This window comes from Lissotriton vulgaris, chromosome 1_1 (genome assembly GCF_964263255.1).
Source record: "Lissotriton vulgaris chromosome 1_1, aLisVul1.2, whole genome shotgun sequence".
NCBI classification, from domain to species: Eukaryota; Metazoa; Chordata; class Amphibia; order Caudata; family Salamandridae; genus Lissotriton; species Lissotriton vulgaris.
Window position 1 is genome coordinate 1,881,905,307 of NC_141685.1, and position 21,774 is coordinate 1,881,927,080.

The 21,774-nt window shown below is 45.0% G+C and overlaps 1 protein-coding gene across 1 annotated transcript in view; it reads left to right on the forward strand.

Annotated features, from left to right (window-relative positions):
* Nucleotides 1-18,176, forward strand: part of LSM8 (LSM8 homolog, U6 small nuclear RNA associated) — a 78,310-nt gene extending 60,134 nt beyond the window's left edge. Inside the window, exons 3-4 of the mRNA XM_086938276.1 lie at nt 386-513; nt 17,921-18,176. Of these exons, the coding sequence (XP_086794402.1) occupies nt 386-513; nt 17,921-18,011 (219 nt within the window). The 3' untranslated portion in view covers nt 18,012-18,176. The remainder of the gene's footprint in view (nt 1-385; nt 514-17,920) is intronic.
* Nucleotides 18,177-21,774: the final 3,598 nt, after the last annotated feature.

Below are 21,774 nucleotides of genomic sequence, written 5' to 3' on the forward strand. Positions count from 1 at the left end.
CAAGTCAAATCAGGGCAGTGACTGTAACAGGCAAAAGAATGAGATGAATGGTGGTACCAAGATCACACCAGCTTTGCTTTATAGAAGTTTGTACTTCTCTAATTATATTAACCATAGCAGAGAAGCAAGGTAGTAGTCATGGAATTAGTGATGTCCAGACCTCTATTTTTAATTTAAATGATGACAATGTGTTAAATGTAATTTTGAAAAAAGTTTTTACTGTATGAGAAAATCAGGTACACTGTTATGATCAAGTGGGTAAATACAGCCAGAAAAATATGATTATGTCAGATGTAATCTTTGCAGTAGGAACTGGTGTTGGATTGTCTCGACTATGATTGTGATGTTAGTCTAAACTAGATTTCTTTTTTTCAAAATAATTTAGGGAACCCTCAAAGGCTTTGATCAGACCATTAATTTGATCTTGGACGAAAGTCATGAGCGTGTGTTTAGCTCATCACAAGGCGTGGAGCAAGTTGTTTTAGGATTATACATAGTTCGAGGAGACAATGTGTAAGTATGTTGTTTTAAATAGAGTACATTCAAACCTTTGCCAAATGTAAAATAAATTATAGTTTATGTTTTGTTGCATGGTTCTAGAATTCAGGATTTCCTCCTACTAATCAGTAACACCCTTGCTAGAACTTGCTTATGTTGCTTTCAGTCCACTTATTTGGCATCGACACTGATGACCATACCGTTCTACTCTTCCGTACCTGATTGACTGTATTTTCACTGTGACTCACCAAGCTGGTAACCCCACCTCCATCTCGAAGCCTGTCTTATTTGCGAATTGTGTTAATCCCTTGGCAATTAAAACATTCTACATTTATTTAATGAATGGACACTGTTATTTGTGTGGATCAGTAGAGGGTATCATACGTAATTGTCAAGCTAAACCTTCCAATTGATCATTTACCACAACTGTGGACCGTATGTAATGTTTATTGACATAGACATTATCCAGCCCCTTCCTATAGTAAGAAGAGTACACCTCCACTCATCTACACCATCTAGATGCTTGCTACATTTTGTTGAGAAAGGCCCTTTGTGTAAACCTACAGCAAGTATTTTCATTATCAATTAGCTGGTGGACGAAGAATAATCCTTTCCCACGAATGTCTAGTGGATAGGTGGAAATAGGTGCCACTCCCATATCATGTGTTTAAATGTACTACAATATCTAGGACCTATTTATTGGAGTGCCGTGGCAATTCTACTCCATCTCAGTAGGGTAAACTCGGTGTTATGTTGTTGTAAAATGACACTCGGTGGTTACTCAGTTCACATTGTGACAGCTGGGATAATTTCATTCTGATATGCAAGTGCTCCCTACTATCGACCCAAAGAGGGATCCCTGTCGTCCAATTTAGCACTTGACTGTCTGGATCGCCATTGTGGTGCTAGTTGCTTTTAATTTTTTAAAGAAATAGCAGTTTATTTCCCACACAGTTCAATACTACACATAAAAGTACTAATATGTTCACAATCCATGCCTATTGTTTTTGTCATTTATTTTCCCTAGTATAAACATGTGAGATGTCTTCATTTCTCAGATATATATATATATATATATATAAGTGTGGATGTAGTAGACAGAAGGTTTAGTATATTATGGGTGTCTTTAGAAAGTGATCAACCCAGAACTTGCGCCAAAGACCCCAGAAGTAATGTTCCTGAACGAGTGTATTCATGGAGATACCAATACATATCCTACTACCAGGATAGCGTTAGGGTTTAGGGAAGGCCTAACCCATACAGTGGCACACTGCAATTCTCTCATTCTAGAGGTTGTTTAACAAAATATTCTCTCATACTAACTGACGTGTGGGCACCTCCTTATTTTGATGCTGAAACAGCCGAGATCAAACCTTCTACTTTCAGGAAAAGTAACAATCCGAAAAAGAAAGAATGGAGAGGAACAAGGATTAGCAAAGCCAATAGGTCTGTCATTGGCCAGGCAGGGTGGTGGTTATTTTTATGGGAAGTATGTAGGAAGCTGGGTTTCTGTTGCAGGAACCCCCCACCACCACCACCACCACCACCACCACTTTTTGTCTCTCTACTGATGCACTTTGACCTGATGTGCCATGGGTCCTTGCCAATCAGGTTCCCAGGGCCTGTCTTCTTTCCCAAAATTGTACCTTGTACCCCCAACCCCCAGTTGGCACCTCTCTGGCCACATGTCAGTCCCTTGTAAAAGGTACCATGGGTACCAAGGGCACGGTGGCTAGGGAAGGCCTCTAAGGGCTGCAGCACTTATTGTGCTGCCCTGATAGGCACTGTACCTTTACAAGCACACACTGTCATTGTAGGCTGCATGTTCTGGTGCAGAACAAAGTGAAGAGTTGACATGGCACACATCCCTGTGTGCCATGCCTTTAACACACTGCCCTGGCATAGGTCAGCCACCCCTCTAGCTGGGTGCACTATCCCAATGATGAGGGTACAGGTGCATGAGCACTGTTCCCCTACAGTGTCTAGACAAGTTCTTAGACATTGTAAGTGCAGTAATGCCATTAAGAGTATGTAGTGCTGGGAGTTTGTCATTATGAACTCCACAGCACCATAATGGCTTTACTGAAAACTGGGAAGTTTGGTATCAAACTTCTTAGCACATTAAACCCATACTGATGCCAGTTTGGAATTTAATAAAAAAATTGACTCGGAAAGCATCTTAGAGTTGTCCCCTGAAAAACTACCAGCCTCTGGTGGGTTCCCTGACTGGTACACACCAGCCTGCCACCACGAGGCATGTTTCTGGCCCCCTGTAGTGGGAGCCTTCACTCCCTGAGTCCAGAAACAAAGCCTTTCCTGGACGGAGGTGGTCACACCTCCCACAGGCCAGGTAGAGCCATCTGTGGCAGGGGAGCTTCAAAGGCCTTGCTACCTTTGTAACGCAAATCTCAGCCTCTCCTGCTATCAGGAGCAGGCCCCCTTTATGTCTCTCCTCCTTTTCGGCGGGAAGGCAGGCGGGAAAAATTAGCCAGCCCAGAAGGTGTGCCAACCTCTGCCAACCTCACCCCTCAGGCGGGGGAGGCGAGGTGAAGCCCACTCTTCTGTGCCCGCCATCTTGTAGATGGCAGGCAAACTCCAATCAGGATTAGGGATTGTGTCCACTCCACCAGGAGGTGTGAGCACACCAAGGCTACTGACCTCGAGACCCCTAAAACGCCCCCTAAATACAGTATTTAGAGGGCAGCCCTGATCTACGAAGAAGGATTCCCACAACCTAAGAAGAAGGACGAAAGAAGACGCCCAGCAGAGGAGACTGCAGAAAAGGACTGACTTGACCCTAGCCCTACCGGCCAGTCTGCAGTTTCCAGAGATCCTGTGCCAAAAGTCGACGTGTCCTGCAGCCACGACCTCCATAAACTCTGGGAGGACTGACTGCCTTTAACAAAGACCAGATCTCCTGTGAACAGCTGCTCTTTTCAAAAGAAACTCCCAAGACAGACTCTGTGCCTGCTGAGGACAAAGAAAACTGAGGTCTCGAACCACCACTGTAACCAACGCCTACGGTCTGATTCCGGGTTGCCCACCCGTCCCAGGAAGGTCCCCCATCGCTCCAGAGTCCAAGGCCACCGTGGGCTGATCCTCCAGGACTCCCCAACATCACCTGCAACCTCTGCACGGCAACTCCCCCCCCCCAAATTGTGAGTGGCCCCGTAAGGTGAATCCGAGCTCAAAAGACACCCCTGCTTCCAGCTGCCTAGCGCCCTGGAGTAGGGTACCTGGGGTGCACCTATGTCCTGAGCCCTCCAACTCACCTGCCTAGCTGTTGGTTCCTCCCGGAAGTCTTCCTGGACGGAGCTAAAAATCAAAACCGGCAATCCACTTTGAAAACAGAGTACCCAACGTCAAAACAGCACCCTGCACATGGCCGCCCCTGTGCTGCTGTGGGCGCATCTTATGTGCTAACTTGGATCTCCCTTTGCCCTGAGCTTAAGTCCAACAACTTTGTGGCCTGCTCGTGAGCAGCCACCAACCGGAGGCCCCCTATCCCCCATTGAATAACATTGGGCCTCTAACCCCAGAATACCAACTCCTACAAAAAAGTACTTACCTTGAAACCGATAACTCAAAGTATTTACATATCTATAAAAAGTCATTTTCCTTCAGCTTGCTTGTATTGTTCAACATGCCTTTTACACTTAACTGTGCCAGTCTTGCTTGGTTTTAGAAAGTAAATATAACTAAACAATATTCTTATGCAAACAAATTAATCCTAGTTCAGTCTTTGAGTGTGTGACATAATTTGCTGCCTGAGTGTGTACAACACATGCTTAGCACTACCCTCTGATTAAACCTTACTGCTCACCCACACTACCACAAATAGAGAGTAAGGTGCCATCTACCTTTACCTCTGCCTACCTTTGGGGTTCCACTGAACTCTGTTCACACTATACCTCATTTTGGTGTAATATATACAGAGCCAGCTTCCTACAAAGTAAGTCTCAAAAATAAAACAGCAAAAGAAAAGTGGTGGCCTTGTACTTGAAATCCATTTTTTGGGAGGTTTAGCTTAGCTGTAAGAAGAATGGCAGCTCTTTAACTGTGCCACGTGAACACAAGACTCTCTGCTTAGTGGAGAAGTGTGGCTCACTGGTTAGAGCAGGCAGACCTGGAAGCAGAGGTCAGCCTGGAACCATGGTTCAATTCCCGGCTCAGCGGGTCTTGAGTCCTAAAATGTCCATGGACTCGACATTTCTCGCTCCGGTGCCTACTCCATTCATGGGTTCTCACTCTGCGACTCTGGGCAATAGCTTGCTTAATCTCCACAACGGCCCCTCGCGGCGGGATGCCTGGCTTTCACCTTGCGGATCCCCTGCCGGGGTTATCTCACAGGGGAATACCAGGACGGGTTCCCTAAGCAAGCGCTTAGAAACCAGTGGTGATTTGCGCTATATAAATTCCTGTACATTTACATTTACATTTACTTAGTGTAATTGTTGCAATGTCCTGGTAGAAGTGACTCCAGATAAGAGGTGGGTGAGACAAAGGGTTGTAGAACCCATAAGAGGCGGAAGAGCGACTAAGAAGTGAAGAACAGTGTGCAGAATGATTCCGAGATTTGAGAAGTCTTTTCTCACACCTAGATCCAAAAGGCACATGCAGCACTTGGAATTGGCACCCTGGCAAGACAATACCTGTCAAGTGAAACAAAGCATTTTACATCCTACCCCATTTCCATTGACCATCAGAGGTGTTATTGCTGCTGGGCAAAGAGTGGGAGCATTAACGGCCACCAGGTTCCAACTGTACAAACTGTCAGTGAGCTGGGATAATAACGCTAAGGGGAGATTGCACAAACTAGCAGACCAAATCTTAGCTGAGAGCATCCTCCCTTCTTAAGAGTAATGTCTGTGAACTGTCCATCTTATTGGTTATTCAACAATGACTTTCTGTATTATTAAAGATAAGTGCACCACATATCATCTGTGATACCTATCACAACTTGAGTCGGTGCTAGTATATTTGAACTGCTGCCCCTGAATCAAACATTATATGAAAATATAGTAGTCTATCTGATCATTGTCTCATGCTAAAGTCTCATGACCACTCCAATTTTCAGAGGCCATTGGTAAACTTAAATAGGGGTCGCATTCCCCCACAGACTCAAATATGGGCTATATTCTCGAAAGCATAATGATGGAGTACTCAATATAAAGTAATCTATGTCCACTGTGGAATTCTCCACCTCTGATACTAACAATGGGATTAAAATGTTCTGAGGAGGGAGAAATGTAGGTCCTCTATGCGCAAATAGACAAAACAGAAAGAAAAAGTGACCAAGTGGAGACCAGGGTCCTCGGAACCCACTTATAGAAATTGGAAAAATAAGATTGGTGATGCTCGAAGACCATAGTCAGCGAGATAATATTCTAATATTTGGCATCCCTGAGAAAAGTGAAGGCGTAGATATGAGAACCTTTCATGCATCATTCTCCCCAAAGTTGCTATACTCGTTTTCTACCCTCTCTGGAGTTCCAAAGAGATCATCGGCTACATATCAGGCATGACACACCCAGATCTCAACCAAGATCAATAATTACTTGCTTAGTCAGACATGGACATGCACGACTGATCCTACAGTTAGCAAAAAAGCACTGCCTATATAACCAAGAAACACACAAAACCTCATTTGGCACAGAATCTTTACAATAAACAAACACCATACAAAAGAAATTCCTAGCCCTTTAAAAGAAAAAAAATTAAAATAGGTCACTTGGACCCTGCAGTAATAATTTTTACTATTCATGGTCCTACAAGAGAATTCAAAGAGCCAGATGAACTGAAACGTTTCCTGGAATATTTTAATATGCCAACATCATCCATGGAACCTGACTCCAAGGGAGGCTCGTTTGATGCTATGGGAACTGGCAAAGTACTACACTTCCACCACAGGGACATGCAAAGGCTGAGAGACGACAATGGACTCCCACAAATAGATAGAAATAAGTCCTGATAATTGAAAGTCTTGATAGTTTCATCACAGGCTTGAAAATGAAAACTTAATACTATTGTATGCTTAAAAACCTTTCTCCCGCTTACCCATCTGTAAAACAACAGATACTTCCTGGGCAAGATACAATCATCACTCGAAGTCCACATGTGACACCCTTTGATTATTCACTCGCCCATCAAAAGTTTACTGGTCCTTCAGTGCAGTCTACATCGAAAGTTGTGTATGTCCTTCTTTACTACCTAGTCTGAAATTATATCACCTATCGCCATGATCTTACTTGTACCTATGAATCGGTGTAAATATTTAGTGCTTAAGTCCCTCAATGTGAATAGTTTTCTACATTACGTTAAATGTAAGAACTTACTTGCCAAGTCTTGCACTACTTCAAGAGACCCACCTCTCAGCCAGTAAATTGGATACATTTAAGAGACTTGGTGGATAGGGTTGTTGCCTAATCCGGGCCACTATTACAGCAACTCCTCAAACTCTTCTCCAACCAAGACATGGAGTAAGTCCGTCTATACAAAACCTTCTTAGACACCGAGGGCTGATATATATTTGTTAAATTGACTAAACAATCCACTCCTCTTATTATTGGGTCTAGATATGCACACAACACTGCAAAACACCCACCTTGTCTACTTTGCACAAACTCAGTATGGAATTTGAATAATCACTGATAATTATCGTGGGGGAGGAAGTATCAATTGACCCGCCGTTTAACAAATCTGGCCTGCCAGACCTTAGAAGTGATGATGACAGAGGCTTGTTTAAAGATTTAATGAGAGACGGCATTCTAGCTGAGCCTTAGCACCTCCCCAACCAGAGCAAGGGAATACACATTCTTATCAGCACATGGCACGATGTCCTGAATTGACTATTTCCTTATCAATGGGGCTTGCTTGGCTAAGATACAGAAATGGCACAGGCACAAGCAGTAACTCCGAACTAATTAATACTGTTTATTCTCAGACTGCTGTGAGATCTCTGTCCCACATTGAAACCCAATCCTATGAACTCTGATCAGAAGGTGCCGCTTATTGGCCATGCAGTTAAAACAGAGATGCACAATCAAGTATACCAGCTGTCTATGGCCTAGATGTAACCCTCATAACAGTAGGAGAGATTAAAGGAATTTATCTTGTCTACTCCCAATTTTTATTCCACGGACACTGCAGCAGATCCTTCTACAGAGGAAAACTTTGTGGCCAACCTAAAAATCCCACGTCTCCACAAGACCTCCAAGAACAATTAAGCTCTGAGATCTCAGATGCTGAAGTTACAAACACCTTTAAATCTATGGGTGATGGGAAAACTACAGGAGACAATGGTTTCTCTCTAGAATTTGACAAAACAACATTGGCCATAAGTATACCATTATTGGTATGAGTCGTTCGGGAAATGATATTGGCAAATTCTGTTTGGGTGGAGTTTAATAAAGCAATAATTAAGCTGATTCCCACACCTGAGAAGGATGACCTCTACTGTGTCGACCATAGACCCATATAATTTCTTAATTGATGTAAGAACCCCTTACAGAGGGCCACTGGGTAAGCAGGAGCTACTGGGCCCAGCCGTGGGGATTGAGGCCTTTTACTCCAGTTGTGCCAGGGCCTGACCTACTATGGGTCATGGTAAACTGGGCCAAGTACCCCTTCAGCAATTGACTGCGGTAGCGCGGGTCAAGTAGTCCAAGGCTTCTCTTAGGGGAAAGAGGGATAGATGCTAGGGTTAAACACAGGCTCACAATTCAAAATCTGTTCAGTAGCACCAATAAATGATGGTCTAGTCAAATACTTGCTTTTGTTAAAAACAATAAATAAAGAGTTTTGTTAATATGAGCACAAAGTGAAATACGGCATACACAAATAATACACTCGGGTCTCCTGAGGTAAGTATATACGATAGGGGACATTCAGGTTAGGCCCCACTGGCAGACCAAGTCTTAAGAGTCCCACTCCAACTCCAAAATCAAAAGTGTTCAAGTGCCAGTGGCATTATGAGGCAGAACAAGTTCCCCTGGGCCCTTCGATCAGTTTTACCTGCTCCTGCTGGGGTTGCTGCACCAGCGCCCCCGGGAGCGCTCAACACTCAAACATCGCAGAAGCCTGCCGGTGGTGAGTAAGCCAGTGGGCTGCAGCTGGTCATCTGTGGTGCTCCTTCCGATATTGCAGTATTTCTCTGACACCTCCCACATATGGGGTTGAGGACTTGAATCTGCACATGAGCAATGGCCCAATTGGTGCCTCAACCATTTCCTCACTCCCCACTATGGGGATCCACTTGCCAGGATCCCCAACAGGACTTCTCTCTCCCTCCAAGCTCTCTCATCTTCCTCAGGGTACATTGGCCTTGACAAGCAGACAGGCACTGGTGCGCCAGGGCAGGTGGTCTTGGATTTCCTTGAGTGATGTCCCCTCATTCAGCTTGGAGACTGCAGACCTTAGCCCCGGTCACAGGTAGGAGTCTTGCAGTGTTTCTACTTCTTGACTGGTTGTTTGACAGGAAATAATTGGGGGGGGGGGGGCGATGAGGGAGCTTGCGCCCCCAACTTCTTATAGTCTTTTTCCAGACCCCAAATATGATCTAGGGTCTTAGTCTTTGGAGTGTGTGCTGGGGTGTGTGTGTGTTCCTTTTGAAGTGCCCACACCTCTGTTCTGTCATTTTTCCAGAAAGCAGCCGATTGCAGCAGGAGCAACTCCAAATCTGATAGCCATAAAACACAGGCCATGGGAGGGACAAGTGTTTCACAGCCAATTTGGTCCCAATATTTTACATATATTGTTTAAATATTCCCCACATATGTAGTATACCGTCCTCATTACAAATTTGTTTTTTTCTGGCTGACCTAATACTTTTGAGATATGTTCAATGGAGTTCCCTGCCGGTTCAGATTCCTCAAGTGGCTTGATCCCTCTTACTTTGTCTGTAGGGGGCTTCTGCGGACTAGCTTTTCCTCTGAGTGTCTTCTTTGCAATTTACAAGCCTAACTGCATTTTATAACTCTTCATCTGAGTGTACACTCACCATTTCCAGGCCAAACTGATCATATTGCTTTTTAATCAGTACCTACGATACGGAACTAATCTTTTTGGAAGCAGACCGTCAAGAACGTTGTCGGAAACAAGGTGGGCCTGTGCCTTTGTTTCGTCCCTGTCTGGCCCACAGTGGACTTGTTGTCCTCTGATGACTTGCGATACCTTGCTTCCCTTGCTCATGCTCCACCCTGCCCCCTGCCCTTCAGGGCAGGGCGGAGCCTTATAAGGCTGAGCCTTATGGGTCTGGTTTCCGCTGCGCTTGCATTGCGGACCCCACCTTGTTTCCGTCAACATTCTTAACGGTCTGCTTCCTTCAGGAACATGGTGAGGTTCGGTCGCAGGCCCTCCTCCCATGGGATAAAGCTGTGGTATTTATTCTGGGTTAAGGAATCTGCGGCTAGATGTATCTATCAGATGATCGAGTTACTTACCTTCAGTAACAATGTATCTGGTAGAGACAGTCTAGCCACAGATTCCTAAACACCCGCCCATCCTCCCTGATATGTGAGGTCCTTTCCAGGTGGGGTTCTACCACCTTGCCTCCTTTCAGATGGCCATGGTCTTCCCATGGGGTGCTCTAGTTCACTCACTTCCGGGGCAGGGTGTGTCATTCTGCCTAGGCACTTTAGCTTTCCACCCATTCTTGTTTGGAGTTTATCATGTTTTTTAACCCTCCCGCCACCCTCATCTGTTTCCCCATGTCTTTGGGGGTCTCCTTATCTCTGCTGCAGGCGCTTGGGTTGACCTTGTATCGCACTAAGCTCAGTGCATTCATTGTGGGGGTGTGGTGCCACTTCTATGTGATTGTTTCATTCTAGGCAGCCATAAGTCACGACTTTTCAGTCCTGTACCCCCCCCTTTTCGGTTGCATTCTTGCTCACAGACTGTCGTACAGTTCCATCCTTTGGCTGCGTTCTGTCCCTCGATTGCCATGTCATTCGTTTCCACTGCTGTTGCCTCTTTAGGGGGACACGGTTCTTTGCTTGGTGGGTTTTTATTGGGGCGGGTGCTTGTTCGCTCCCTTTGGTCTCTCCAAGCGGTGAGTGCGTTTCAACATGGGATGGTTTCTTATCATTTTTGTTTCAAAGGTTTTTGTTTCTTTTTTGGCACACTGTTCCTATACTCTCACAGCTTTTGTAGTGGCTCCGCGTTGTGGCATGGACAAGTTTCACTGCAGAAAACTGACGTCAGCAGGCCGAGGGGGGTCTTCTATGGCTCCATTGACATCACTTCAATGGACAACGTCAGGACAGAGCCAGGCGACGACGCCCCCGGCGTGCAGAGGTACTTCTGGGGAAAAAGTTTTTCTGATCCAGTCTGACGCCTGGGGATATTCTAAGTTGAGGAATCTGCGGCTAGACTTTGTCTCTACCAGATACATTGTTACCGAAGGTAAGTAATTCATTCTTCAGAGGATTAAGTTCTAAAACGGTATGAAGACACCTGCCTTTTTTGGTATTAGAAAACCGCGAGAGTAACAACTAGTCCAGATTTCTCAAACTGGATTTCTCTCTACCACCCCCTTCTTCCTGAAGAACTACAAGAACAAGTGGTCTTCCTGTAGGCAAAAGCATGGAACCATGGATAATCTAATGGCATTGCAAGTAATAACTGAAAAATATGTTAAGGTCCGAGGAGGGAAAGTGTATGCAGCTTTCATAGACTTCTCCACAGCATTCGACAAAGTAGATTGGCCGTTGCTGTGGAGAAAACTATCGGACCTCGGCATGCCGGTCATCCCGTATTTTAAAGAGGGGCATCCATCCAGCTATTGACTCTTGTCTGATAAACAAAGTACAGTCTTATATTACTTGGAATATCCCCCATGGAGTGCGCAGTTTTTGGCTTTTATCGAGGCAGGGTTCTCTCCCACTGAATAATGTATTGTTTAAATGGTATGGTTCCTCTCCAGTCTGTAATCTGTGCAATAATTCTATTCAGGACGTTACCCATGTGCTTTTTATTTGTCCGGCTTTTTTATTACATCGTCGTAAGTGGATGAGGCCAATTTGCCTGCAATTATCCATTTTGTCTGCTACTGCATTTATAGATGCCATTTATAACCCACCAAATGAAATGTTTTGCCACAGGATTTTTAACTTTTTTAAATGTTTTTTAGATCTGTATTAAAAATCCACTGGTTTGTAATGATTATTATTAGTGATTTTATCTGACGTTTTTATATGATAATGTTTATTTGTAAACCATACTCTACTGTTCCAAAATATATTTTTTATTTTCTGTTCTTCTTTTTATGTGGATCTCTTTTGAGTTCCAAAATCATAAATAAATTGAACTTGAACTCGTGGTCTTCCTGTAGATGTTGTGGTGATGGAGAAATATTTGGCGGGAACGACTAAAAGGGGTAGAAAATAACCTTGTGCAACAATATGCCGCAGCTAGTCATCTGATGCTATGACCTCCATTTTGGGAGGTAATATGGAATTTGACCCAACCGGGCGATTGCGGAGCACCAAGGTTAACTTAAAAAGGCTTTGAAGTTGATGCAGAATAGGGTGCTGGAATTTGGTCAGATTGTTGTCCTTGAGTTTCTGGTTGCTGTTTACTTGCTCCACGACCGCATTTCCTAAAAACCTGGGTGATCTGCTGTAATTGAGGCATGTTCCCTCTCTGTTTCTGAAGGTAGCCTTTTCCCAAATCTCAAAAGGTAAGCTGCTGTGGTAGTATGTGAGCCGAAGGTGCCAAACCAAGTGAGCGGGGAGTGGACTTACCTAAAACCTTTTGATGGCTATGGTTGCCTTTTCACCAAACAATGTAGAACCATCAAAACCATATTCATTAATGTATGCTGTAAATCTGTATAAAATCAGGTGGAGTGGATCCAAGCATGTCATCTAATAAATACGCTGGTTCTCAATGCTTTCCTTAGACAATCTGTTGTATCCAGATCAGATTTAATTTAGAATGTTACTGCATCCTGTTCATCACCAACCAAACTCTGAAATATTTTATGAATATCCTTCGGCACCACAGGCAATACTGGCACTCTATCCCTCAAAGCATGGGAATATCTCCCTAAAAGACAAAGTATTAAGCGACCTTAAAGCCAAACTAGTGGAAGAGAACACCTTTTTTGTGTGAGCTTACGTCGTCTTAGATTCCCTGTGAGGGCGAGTAATCGAGATAGCATTGGGATTAGTACAGCTTATTGAAGCCTGCACTATTAGGTTTTCTGGAGTTGAGTGCTGAAGAAGAAAGTCCAAATCTCTGGGGCTCACATCTTCTCATAATCTGGCAATTTATTGGAGGACAAGATCCTTCAATAAATCGCCCAAGTACCTGTTAAAACAGCCGTTAAAGCCTCATTAAATGGCAGTGAAGGCTCCTGTGACGCATGAGCTGTGTCTAAAATTTCCGTTAAAAAATTAGTTTTAAACTCTTGTGTTAGCAAAATAAGATCAAGAGTCTCAGTGCCCTGCTTATAACTGTGTTATAACAAACAAATGATGGATGCAGTGCTGACAATGCAAACATTCTCCCCCAGGCATAAGATCGGGGTTAAATCCATTGTTCTTTTGCCCACTACGCCACCCCAGTTTGGACCCAGCCATATGCAGATCATTCTTGCAGTATGTCACCCTTCTTCAGCCAGGCTAGCTTGAATCCAGTGGCACAGTGAGCAAGGGAAGGATGCTTGTTTCCGGTTCAGGGAGGACCGGGCTTGGCAGTTCGGTCTGGACTGTTCCCATGAGTTATAGGGTCAAGACTGATTTGCATATAGCTAGGTCTAAACTGGGGTGGTAGGTGAGCAAAAGAACGATGGCTTTAACCCAGATCTTTTGTCTTGGGGAAAATGTTTGCATTGTCAGCATTCCATCCACCATTTGTGTGCTGTAACACTTTTCGCTCTAAGTGCGATGGGTATGCCCAGACGTGGGTCCCTTGCTCACTGTGCCACTGGATTCAAGCTAGCCTGGCTGAAGAAGTTTGACATACCCTGTAACCGGTCCCAGGATGCTTATTTCCAGTCTAGGGAGGACCTGGCTTGGCAGTTCGGTCTGGACTGTTCCCATGAGGCACAGGGTCAAGACTGATTTGCATTTGGCTGGGTCCATACTGGGGTAGCTTAGTGGGCAAAAGAACGATGGATTTAATCTAGATCTTTTGACTTGAGGAGAATGTTTGCATTGTCAGCATTCCGTCCATCATTTGTTTGTTGTAACACTTTTCACCGGTGTGTGATGGGTATGCCCAGACCTGGGTCCCTTACTTTCTGTGCCTCTGGATTCAAGCTAGCCTGGCTGAAGAAGGGTGACATACCCTAAAACCAGTCCCAGGATGCTTGTTTCCGTTCCAGGGAGTACCTGGCTTGACAGTTCGGTCTGGACTGTTCCCATAAGGCACAGGGTCGAGACTGATTTGCATTGGGCTGGGTCTAAACTGAGATGGCATGGTGAGCAAAAGAACAATGGATTTAACCCAGATCTTTTGACTTGTGGTGAATGTTTGCATTGTCAGCATTCCGTCTATCATTTGTTTGCTGTAACACTGCGTATAACTGTTGCATATGAAGCTGCCTCATTAGTGACTCTTATTAACAAAAAGTGGTTCTGGTGGGTTCTCAAACGTAATTTTATCAGCACATCAAGTGTCGCAAAACCCAAATATTCATACGGCATTAATCACACACACGCCCTGACAATTGTAAGTAGTTATCTGGAATTATCACAATAACACAGTCTGTGCATATCCACTTTGCATTTTATCTGAATTACTTCAGTCAAAACTATTCGTATTTTCAAGAATACAAAGAGGATGTTCAGCAATAGTTCAAATATATACAGTGCTCATGTGACATATGTGCTTAGTGAAAAAGAATGATGCAGTATATACATGGTGGTTCAGGATTTATATACAAGGAGAAAGGACAAAATTAAAAAATAGCCAGACTCGTAACTATGAACCTTGGTGGCTGTTAATGCTCCTCTTAGTAAACCGGGTCTTGGTTTGTCTTAACCTTGTTCTATCGGCGATGTTTCAACCCTCTGTGTGCTCCCTTCGGTAGTCACTATGGGTCTTCATCAGGACATGGTGTGGAAGGGGGTTCTTTATTTACAGCCCATGGACAAAGGACACATGATTGTCAGGCCTGTGGAACACTTATGTTAAGCGGTGTGTACAAGGGGAGAGACTAAGGTGGAACACTCACCTAGTCTGGACCAGAAAGTGTTCTGGCTGTATATGCCCTTAAGTGGCGCTTGACGGAAGATTCTGCAAGGACCTTTGCGATTTCTTAAGCTAAAAATAGAATGGTGTGTGGAGCATCAAAGGTGATCGTTAGCCGGTCGTGCGCAAAACTAAGATGCTGGTCCTGAGCGCCTGTATGAAAACCTCCAGTGTGGTCTGGGTGTAAAGTGCGACACATAACATCCTCTGCGTTGTGACATTACTGTGGGTGAATTAAGAGGCCATTGGTGCCGCCAAATGTGAAGTGATGATTGCTGCCCTCTGAGCAGGGTTGTTACGTTGGGTCGGTCAACTGGTCACAGTAGTTGCGGGGTGCCTAGGGGTGTGGTCCGACATTATTTATAGTCGGAACAGAGTGCCCATGTTAACAAGGTGGGGTCTAGAGAGGCTCGGTGCACCGTTGTGCACTTACGGGAGCAGGTGAAAAGATTCCCATGCGGGGGTGCTGTGGCATGCTGACAGGCCATGTGAGTTGTGCGCTGTTTAAAAGGGATTGTGTGCAAAGTGATGCAACTGCCGGGTCGATCTAATTCCCGTGGTCCCTGCTGTGTGATTTACAAAAACGTGCTGAGTGCGGTACCTGTTGTGCAATTACAAAAAACGGGCCGCGTATTATGTCGGCAAGGTTTAAAATCAAGAGAGTGCCCATGTGAAGTGTACGCTGTTCTTTAAAAAAAAAAGGGGTACGTTTAAATTTAACTGGTGCCGAGTCGAGTAAACAGGGTCCAGGTAGTGCGATTACTAATTCGGCTGAGTCTAAATTGCGCGCTGAAGAGGCTCACCTTAGGTCTCTGTAGATGTGTGCGACATGTCATCTACTGGAGAGCAGGCATTAGTCCTGCTCCACCACTGCGGAAGAATCCTACTCTCTAGGAGCCACCAGTTTTCCTTATAGCAGCGTAACCGGCAGCGTGCACGCTGCCAATACGTCCGTTTGGGCTCGGTTGCTAGGCGACCGAGATAATCGATCAGCCAATAGTTGTGTGCGCCAGAGTTTGCTCTGCCTATGACTTCCTGTAGGGAGAGCTGCTGTATATAGACACATTAATTGATGCTATACCGGCACCAGAGGCAATTGTACATCGCATGCGTTTTACATAGCAAAGAATCATTCAAAGTATACACGTACATCTCTAAATAAGGAAATGGTAAGGAAATGAACCCAGAGGGGGATACTCAACAAATTAATGTAATTCCACGTCCTCTCTAGTATCTGGTGCCACATTAACGTGCTGGATCAACAAGATGCATCATATCCAATTATGCATGCACATTAAAGTTACAATTAAAATTAAAAGTGTACATTGAGCATATAAAATACTTTAAAGTCATAACCAAGTGTGGTACTTTAACATAAAAGCAAAATACAGGGAGTTAATTGCAGGGGGTTAACACTGTGAGAACTTGGGTAACATCATTCGTGCTTCTAATAAGTGTAAAGCATCTCATGATAGAGGAATAATGATGTTGAGTGTAGTTGTCTGTGCAGTGAAAGTGCAGTGTTGCCTACCCAGAGAGTCAAGCCTTACAACTGCCCCATTTGTCTTGTTGTTTCCTCTTGCTCATTTAGGCCTGCTGCCACGGAGTTAAGGGAATGGATTCACCTGCACTCTTTCAAGTTCAAAGCAGCTGCTATTGACCCACCCCTAGGTTGTGGGCGGATTTTCTCAGGTACCCTCCATCTGATGCTCGCTGGAGGATGGTTGTGTGTGATGCAGTGTTCCACCAAAGGGGCTCCCTGTACTCTACATCTGATCCTACTCATATGTTGGAGAATGCGTGTTTTCACCTTTTGTGTGGTTTGCCCTAAGGTGTATCGCACGGGCAGATAATGATGTTCACTACATTGATGCTATTGCAGTTGGTGAATACCGGCAGCCTGTGTTCTTGATTGTGTGTAAACATGGCCCCTTCAACAGTGAGTGGACAGGCTTCACATGAGCCACACTTGTGGTGTTCATTTATAGGTGGAAGACCCAATTGGTTCCTCAAATCGGGTGGTTCAAGGTAGGCTTTGACTACATTGTCTCTGATATCTCTGCCCCTTTTGAATGCAAAAAGAGGATGTTCAGTGGTTGGGCCCACACTCCTTCCAGAGAAGCAGCCTCTGGAAGGAGTGTGGGCCCATTCCACCTGGGCCAAAGCTGCTACTATTGCGTTAGCACTCAATGTCCTATCCTAGACATTTGCCAGGCAGATAAGTGGCAGTCCCTCCATACAATCCCGAAGCACTAATCTTTGGACAGCCAAATCTGCAGAGAAGAGCGCCTTGTCTGCTCAGTCCTGCAGGACTCTCTCGTTTGAGTCCACCCACAGCCCTCCTCCCTTAAGTGCAGCTTTGATATTTATTCAGAAGGTGAGGAATCTGCAGCTAGGAGTCGCTATCAAAACAACAAGTTACTTACCTTTGGTAACAGTCTTTCTGGTAGAGACTCCCATCTAGCTACAGATTCCTCACCGGCCCTCCCATCCTCCCTGTTCAGTAGTTGGACTCTATCCTTTAATAAGAACGCATGTTTAGGAATCTGCACACTGATATATCTTTATGCTTTTGGGGCTCCACATCTGGAAGCATGGACAGTCACAAAGGCAACTGACAGGGCACGGGATGGCACCTTTATAGACCTTGCACGTTCTTTCCAGAGCAGAATGGTGTCGGCGGTAAAAACCAATCCTTATCCATTTTGGCACCTGGGAAACATTCAGAAGGTGAGGAATCTGCAGCTAGATAGTCTCTGCCAGAAAGTGTTAATGAAGGTAAGTAGCTTGTTTTTTTAGCATGGATCATGCAATACCTTCTTAGCACGTTTCTTCAGTGGTCTGCTGGTGTGATGATGGGAGCAGGGATCTCAGGAATTATGTGGTCAATTGATGTGACCGTTCTTTGCAAAATGTACTCTGAGGCTAGATTTTAACCCCTTATAGCATCCACTGCTTCCATTTTTTCCTGTTAGCTCAAGATACTTGTCTTTTATTTAGATTTATATGCAACCTAATATACATTTTATGAACTTTCTGAACGTTTACAGAAAATGTTTTGAGGCTGAATTCTTGCTTTAAAGTAGCATGTTGCTGAAACCTTAGAGTTGCCTTTTTATGGACCCGACTAACAATAACCTTTGGCATGTGGAGCAGAGATTGCGTTTAAGTTTGTCACAAGTATACTTTGTAGGTGTTTAAGGTTTATATTTCATGTGTATTTTAGTGCTGTCATTGGAGAAATAGATGAAGAAACCGATTCTGCCTTGGACTTGGGGAGCATTCGAGCCGAACCTTTGAACTCCGTTGTAAATTGACTGCGCAGAGACATTTTGGCGTAACCAAGTGCTTTGTAAATGTTCAGCTGAATTACGTGTCTTGGAGATGCTGCATTTTTAGCAAAGAGGAAAAATAAATGGCTACTTTTTTTATTTCTTGAATGTTGTAGTTCAATATGTACATTAAATAATTTCTACCTTTTTCTTGATGGCTTTGCTCTTGTCTGATTCAAATTTCATCACACAGTTTTATTATTATTATTGAAAAAAATAGGTGCGCCTTCAGCCACACTTTGATTGGGTAACAATTTAAGCATGTCTATGCATCTTGTCGTTTTTTTGCCTTCTCAACTCATAATGTGTTGCTGCAATCTTCAGGCAAATTATCTTTTATTCACCAAAGCTATTAGTTTATACAAGCAAAGTAACACATCAAATTAAAGAAGTTTTTTCGCCGTAATGGCCATTAGACAAATTCGCCCTCTGTTTTCCTCTGGACATGCTAACTAAGTGTTAGACCTGGCATAATTGGCGTGAGTCTTCCTTCCATTTTTATTGATTGCCTCCTCTGTTTTGATATGTTTTTGCTGTTATATATGCTTTGGGCACTGTGCCACTGCTATTCAGTGCCACAGTGCAAGTGCTCCCTATGTTAAATTGATGTACTGATTAGTGATTCCATGATTGGGTTATTTGATTTACTTGTCAGACCCTAGTACAGTGCACCATGTGTGCCCAGGGCTTGTTAATCAAATGCTGCTGGTGGGCCTGCAGCACTGGTTGTGCCACCCACAGAAGCAGCTTGTAAAGTGTGTTTCTGGTTTGCCAGTGCAAGGCCTGAGTGCAGTCTGTGACTGCCATGTCGATTTGGCAAGTGCACCTACTTGCCAGTCCCTAAACCTTCCTTTTCTTCATATCAGACACCCCTATGGTAGGTGTGTGTAGCATGTCCTAGTAGTGAATTACAGCCATTTTCTTTTTTAGGTCTCGTAGCGATACAGTGCGTAAGCACTGTACTCGCTGAGGTCTATTGTTACTGACTCTGCTTCCCAGGAGACAGCGCCGGCCGCGCGCTTCTCTCAAAATGCGATCGGCGCAGGCCACGCGCTCGCCGTGTCTGTCTCCTGGGAAGCGCATACATACACAGGCACACACCCCACCCCCTGCACGCATGCGCACACACATACACAAGCACACACACACGCACGGAGAGACATCCCCCTCCCCCTCCCACACACAGACACACGCACAGATACAGGCACCAACCCCTCCCCCCCCCTCTCCCCCCCCCCCTTCCCCGCTCCCCGGCACTCCGGACTTGTGCAGCCCCATGCCCCCCCCCGAGCCCAGCTCCAGGACCTGGGTGATTGTCCCCACTGCCGTCCCGGCCCCCACACTCACCTCTGTGCCCCCGGCGGACCCTAGGCTGCTTCGCCCGGACACGGGTGAAAGGAACGAGAGGGCTGCAAGCTCCGACTCAGGCTCACCACGCCTGCGCACACTGACGGCTCCCGCAGGCCGGCATGAGCTAAAGAAGGGACTGCGGAAGTATAACCGGGCATGTACGTCAGGCAGGGGACGTTCACTACGCCTGTGCACAGACAGGTTGACACTGTGAGCCAGGCAGGGCGCGCTCGCTGCGCACAGCAACAGTGCCTCTGCCCGGCATGAGCTAAAGGGACTAAGGAAGCAGAGCAGACAATAGAGCCAGTGACGAGGGGGGTGCTTCCTCGCCCGATTCCCAGAGTACGACGGCCGCGGGATGGTTATTGCTGTGCTGGACACTGGCGTGGACCCTGGGGCGCCGGGTATGCAGGTAACAGAATGTGCATGAAACGCAGGGACGAGACGCGCTTTCGCCACCCTGCACGCAATCAATGCTGTGGGGTGACATGGTTCATTAAACACATTCTTGTAGATATGACCTCTTACGAGCATCTTCCATTTCACTTTTCACCATTACAGATGCAAAATTGTATGAACATTGGGAGCAGCATAATAAAGTATAGGCGGTGCTGTTGTGCCGTTCGGAAATTGTGTGACTTCATAAATTTCTCACCCTAGTTGACACCGCAATTAATTTGTGCATATATGCACTGTTGTACCAGTGCGTAATCTGTTTGCCCTGCATTCCATGACGATTACCCAAACGTGAGGTACAGTGTGTAGTTTGATCAACGACAGAGTGTCTGCATAAATGAAGTCATCAGTTGAGTCGATCATCTTGGCGTATTATTAGCATAGTCCCCAAGAAATTTAAATGGTCTGTTTTTCAGAGAGTTTTCCAGAATATCATTTGCTTCTGCATGTAGTTTGTAGTTCCTATTTAAAGTGTGTGATATCAGACTACTATTCGGATTTGATGAACGGTAAGATATTTGCGTGCATGGAAAAACTACCTTGTAGCTTGAATGTGGCACGTGCCTCTCGGTTTCTGGTGATAGCTTAGTGATGTCTACCGTTTTCTGTGCATTATATAGTTCGGCTCCATAGCTAATAAAAAGGTCGGCAGGAGTTTTTTTCTGATTTCGATCTCTTGGGAGCTGCCATGCTGTTTGTCCTTTATGTTTGGCCTGGGGCTAGTAGAGCTTGTCGCTCGAATGGCTTTTCTTTTATGGATGTTGGTAGCTAATTGTATGTCCAGTTAATTATGTGTCTGTTACCCTGGGCTGAGAGAAGAAATGAGATGCTTTTATAGTCGAAGTGAGTATTCATGTGTGCCAGCAAGTTTCAAATGGTATGTGTGAAAAAACTCAATGCTAGTTTGAATGAAACTAGGCATGAGCTGAAACATAGTGTGGTCATGAAACTCTGAATCAGGGTAGGCGGATACAAGGATCTGTGTGAGACATACACTTAGTACACCCCGAAAAATCATGGGCTGTCAATAGACGCCTTTTGTAATTTCTCTTGGTGATTCCGCAAACTTTCTATATTTTCTGCCCCGTGAATGAGGTGCATCCTCAGAGCTGTGTGAATAATACCAGCTGTGAACCCCTGTGTGAGGTGCATCATCAGAGCTGTGTGAAACAGCTTTGAGCCCCTGCCTGAGGTGCATCATCAGAGCTGTGTGAATAATAACAGCTGTGAGCCCCGTGCTGAGGTGCATTATCAGAGCTGTGTGAATAACAGCTGTGAGCCCGTATCTGAGGTGCATCATCAGAGCTGTGTGAATAATAACTGCGTCAGCCCCGTGCCTGAGGTGCATCAGAGCTGTGTGAATAATAACTGCGTCAGCCCCATGCCTGAGGTGCATCATCAGAGCTGTGTGAATAACTGCGTCAGCCCCGTGCCTGAGGTGCATCATCAGAGCTGTGTGAATAACCGCTGTGAGCAACAGCGTACTCTTGCACACACTCTCACAGCTCACCAATTCAAAGTTTGCAAAAAATTTTATGCAAGGCATTGTCATACACAATGCCAATAACGCAAACTTTAATGCTGCGAGACCTATTGCATTGTAAATGCTTGTTCACTATTGCAAGGCTACCTGTTCTCCATAGGCCAGAATGGGCATATTACATTCTTATAATCCTAACTGACTCCGGGAACATGGTAGAAATTCAAATTTAATATGCCTGAACTCAGAATGATAACATACATCTTGTAGTAAAGTTGGTTTTAATATTCTGTGTTTGAAATTACCACTTTTAGAAAGTAGGCATTTTCTTGACTAACTGTCCAGGCCTGCCTCTGCTAGGTTGTGTATTCCTTGTCTGGAGTTCGGAGTGACAGGGCTGGGGGATTCCAGGAGACAGGCTGGGGCAGCCCAGAGGTGAATAGAGAGATCTGCATCTAGATT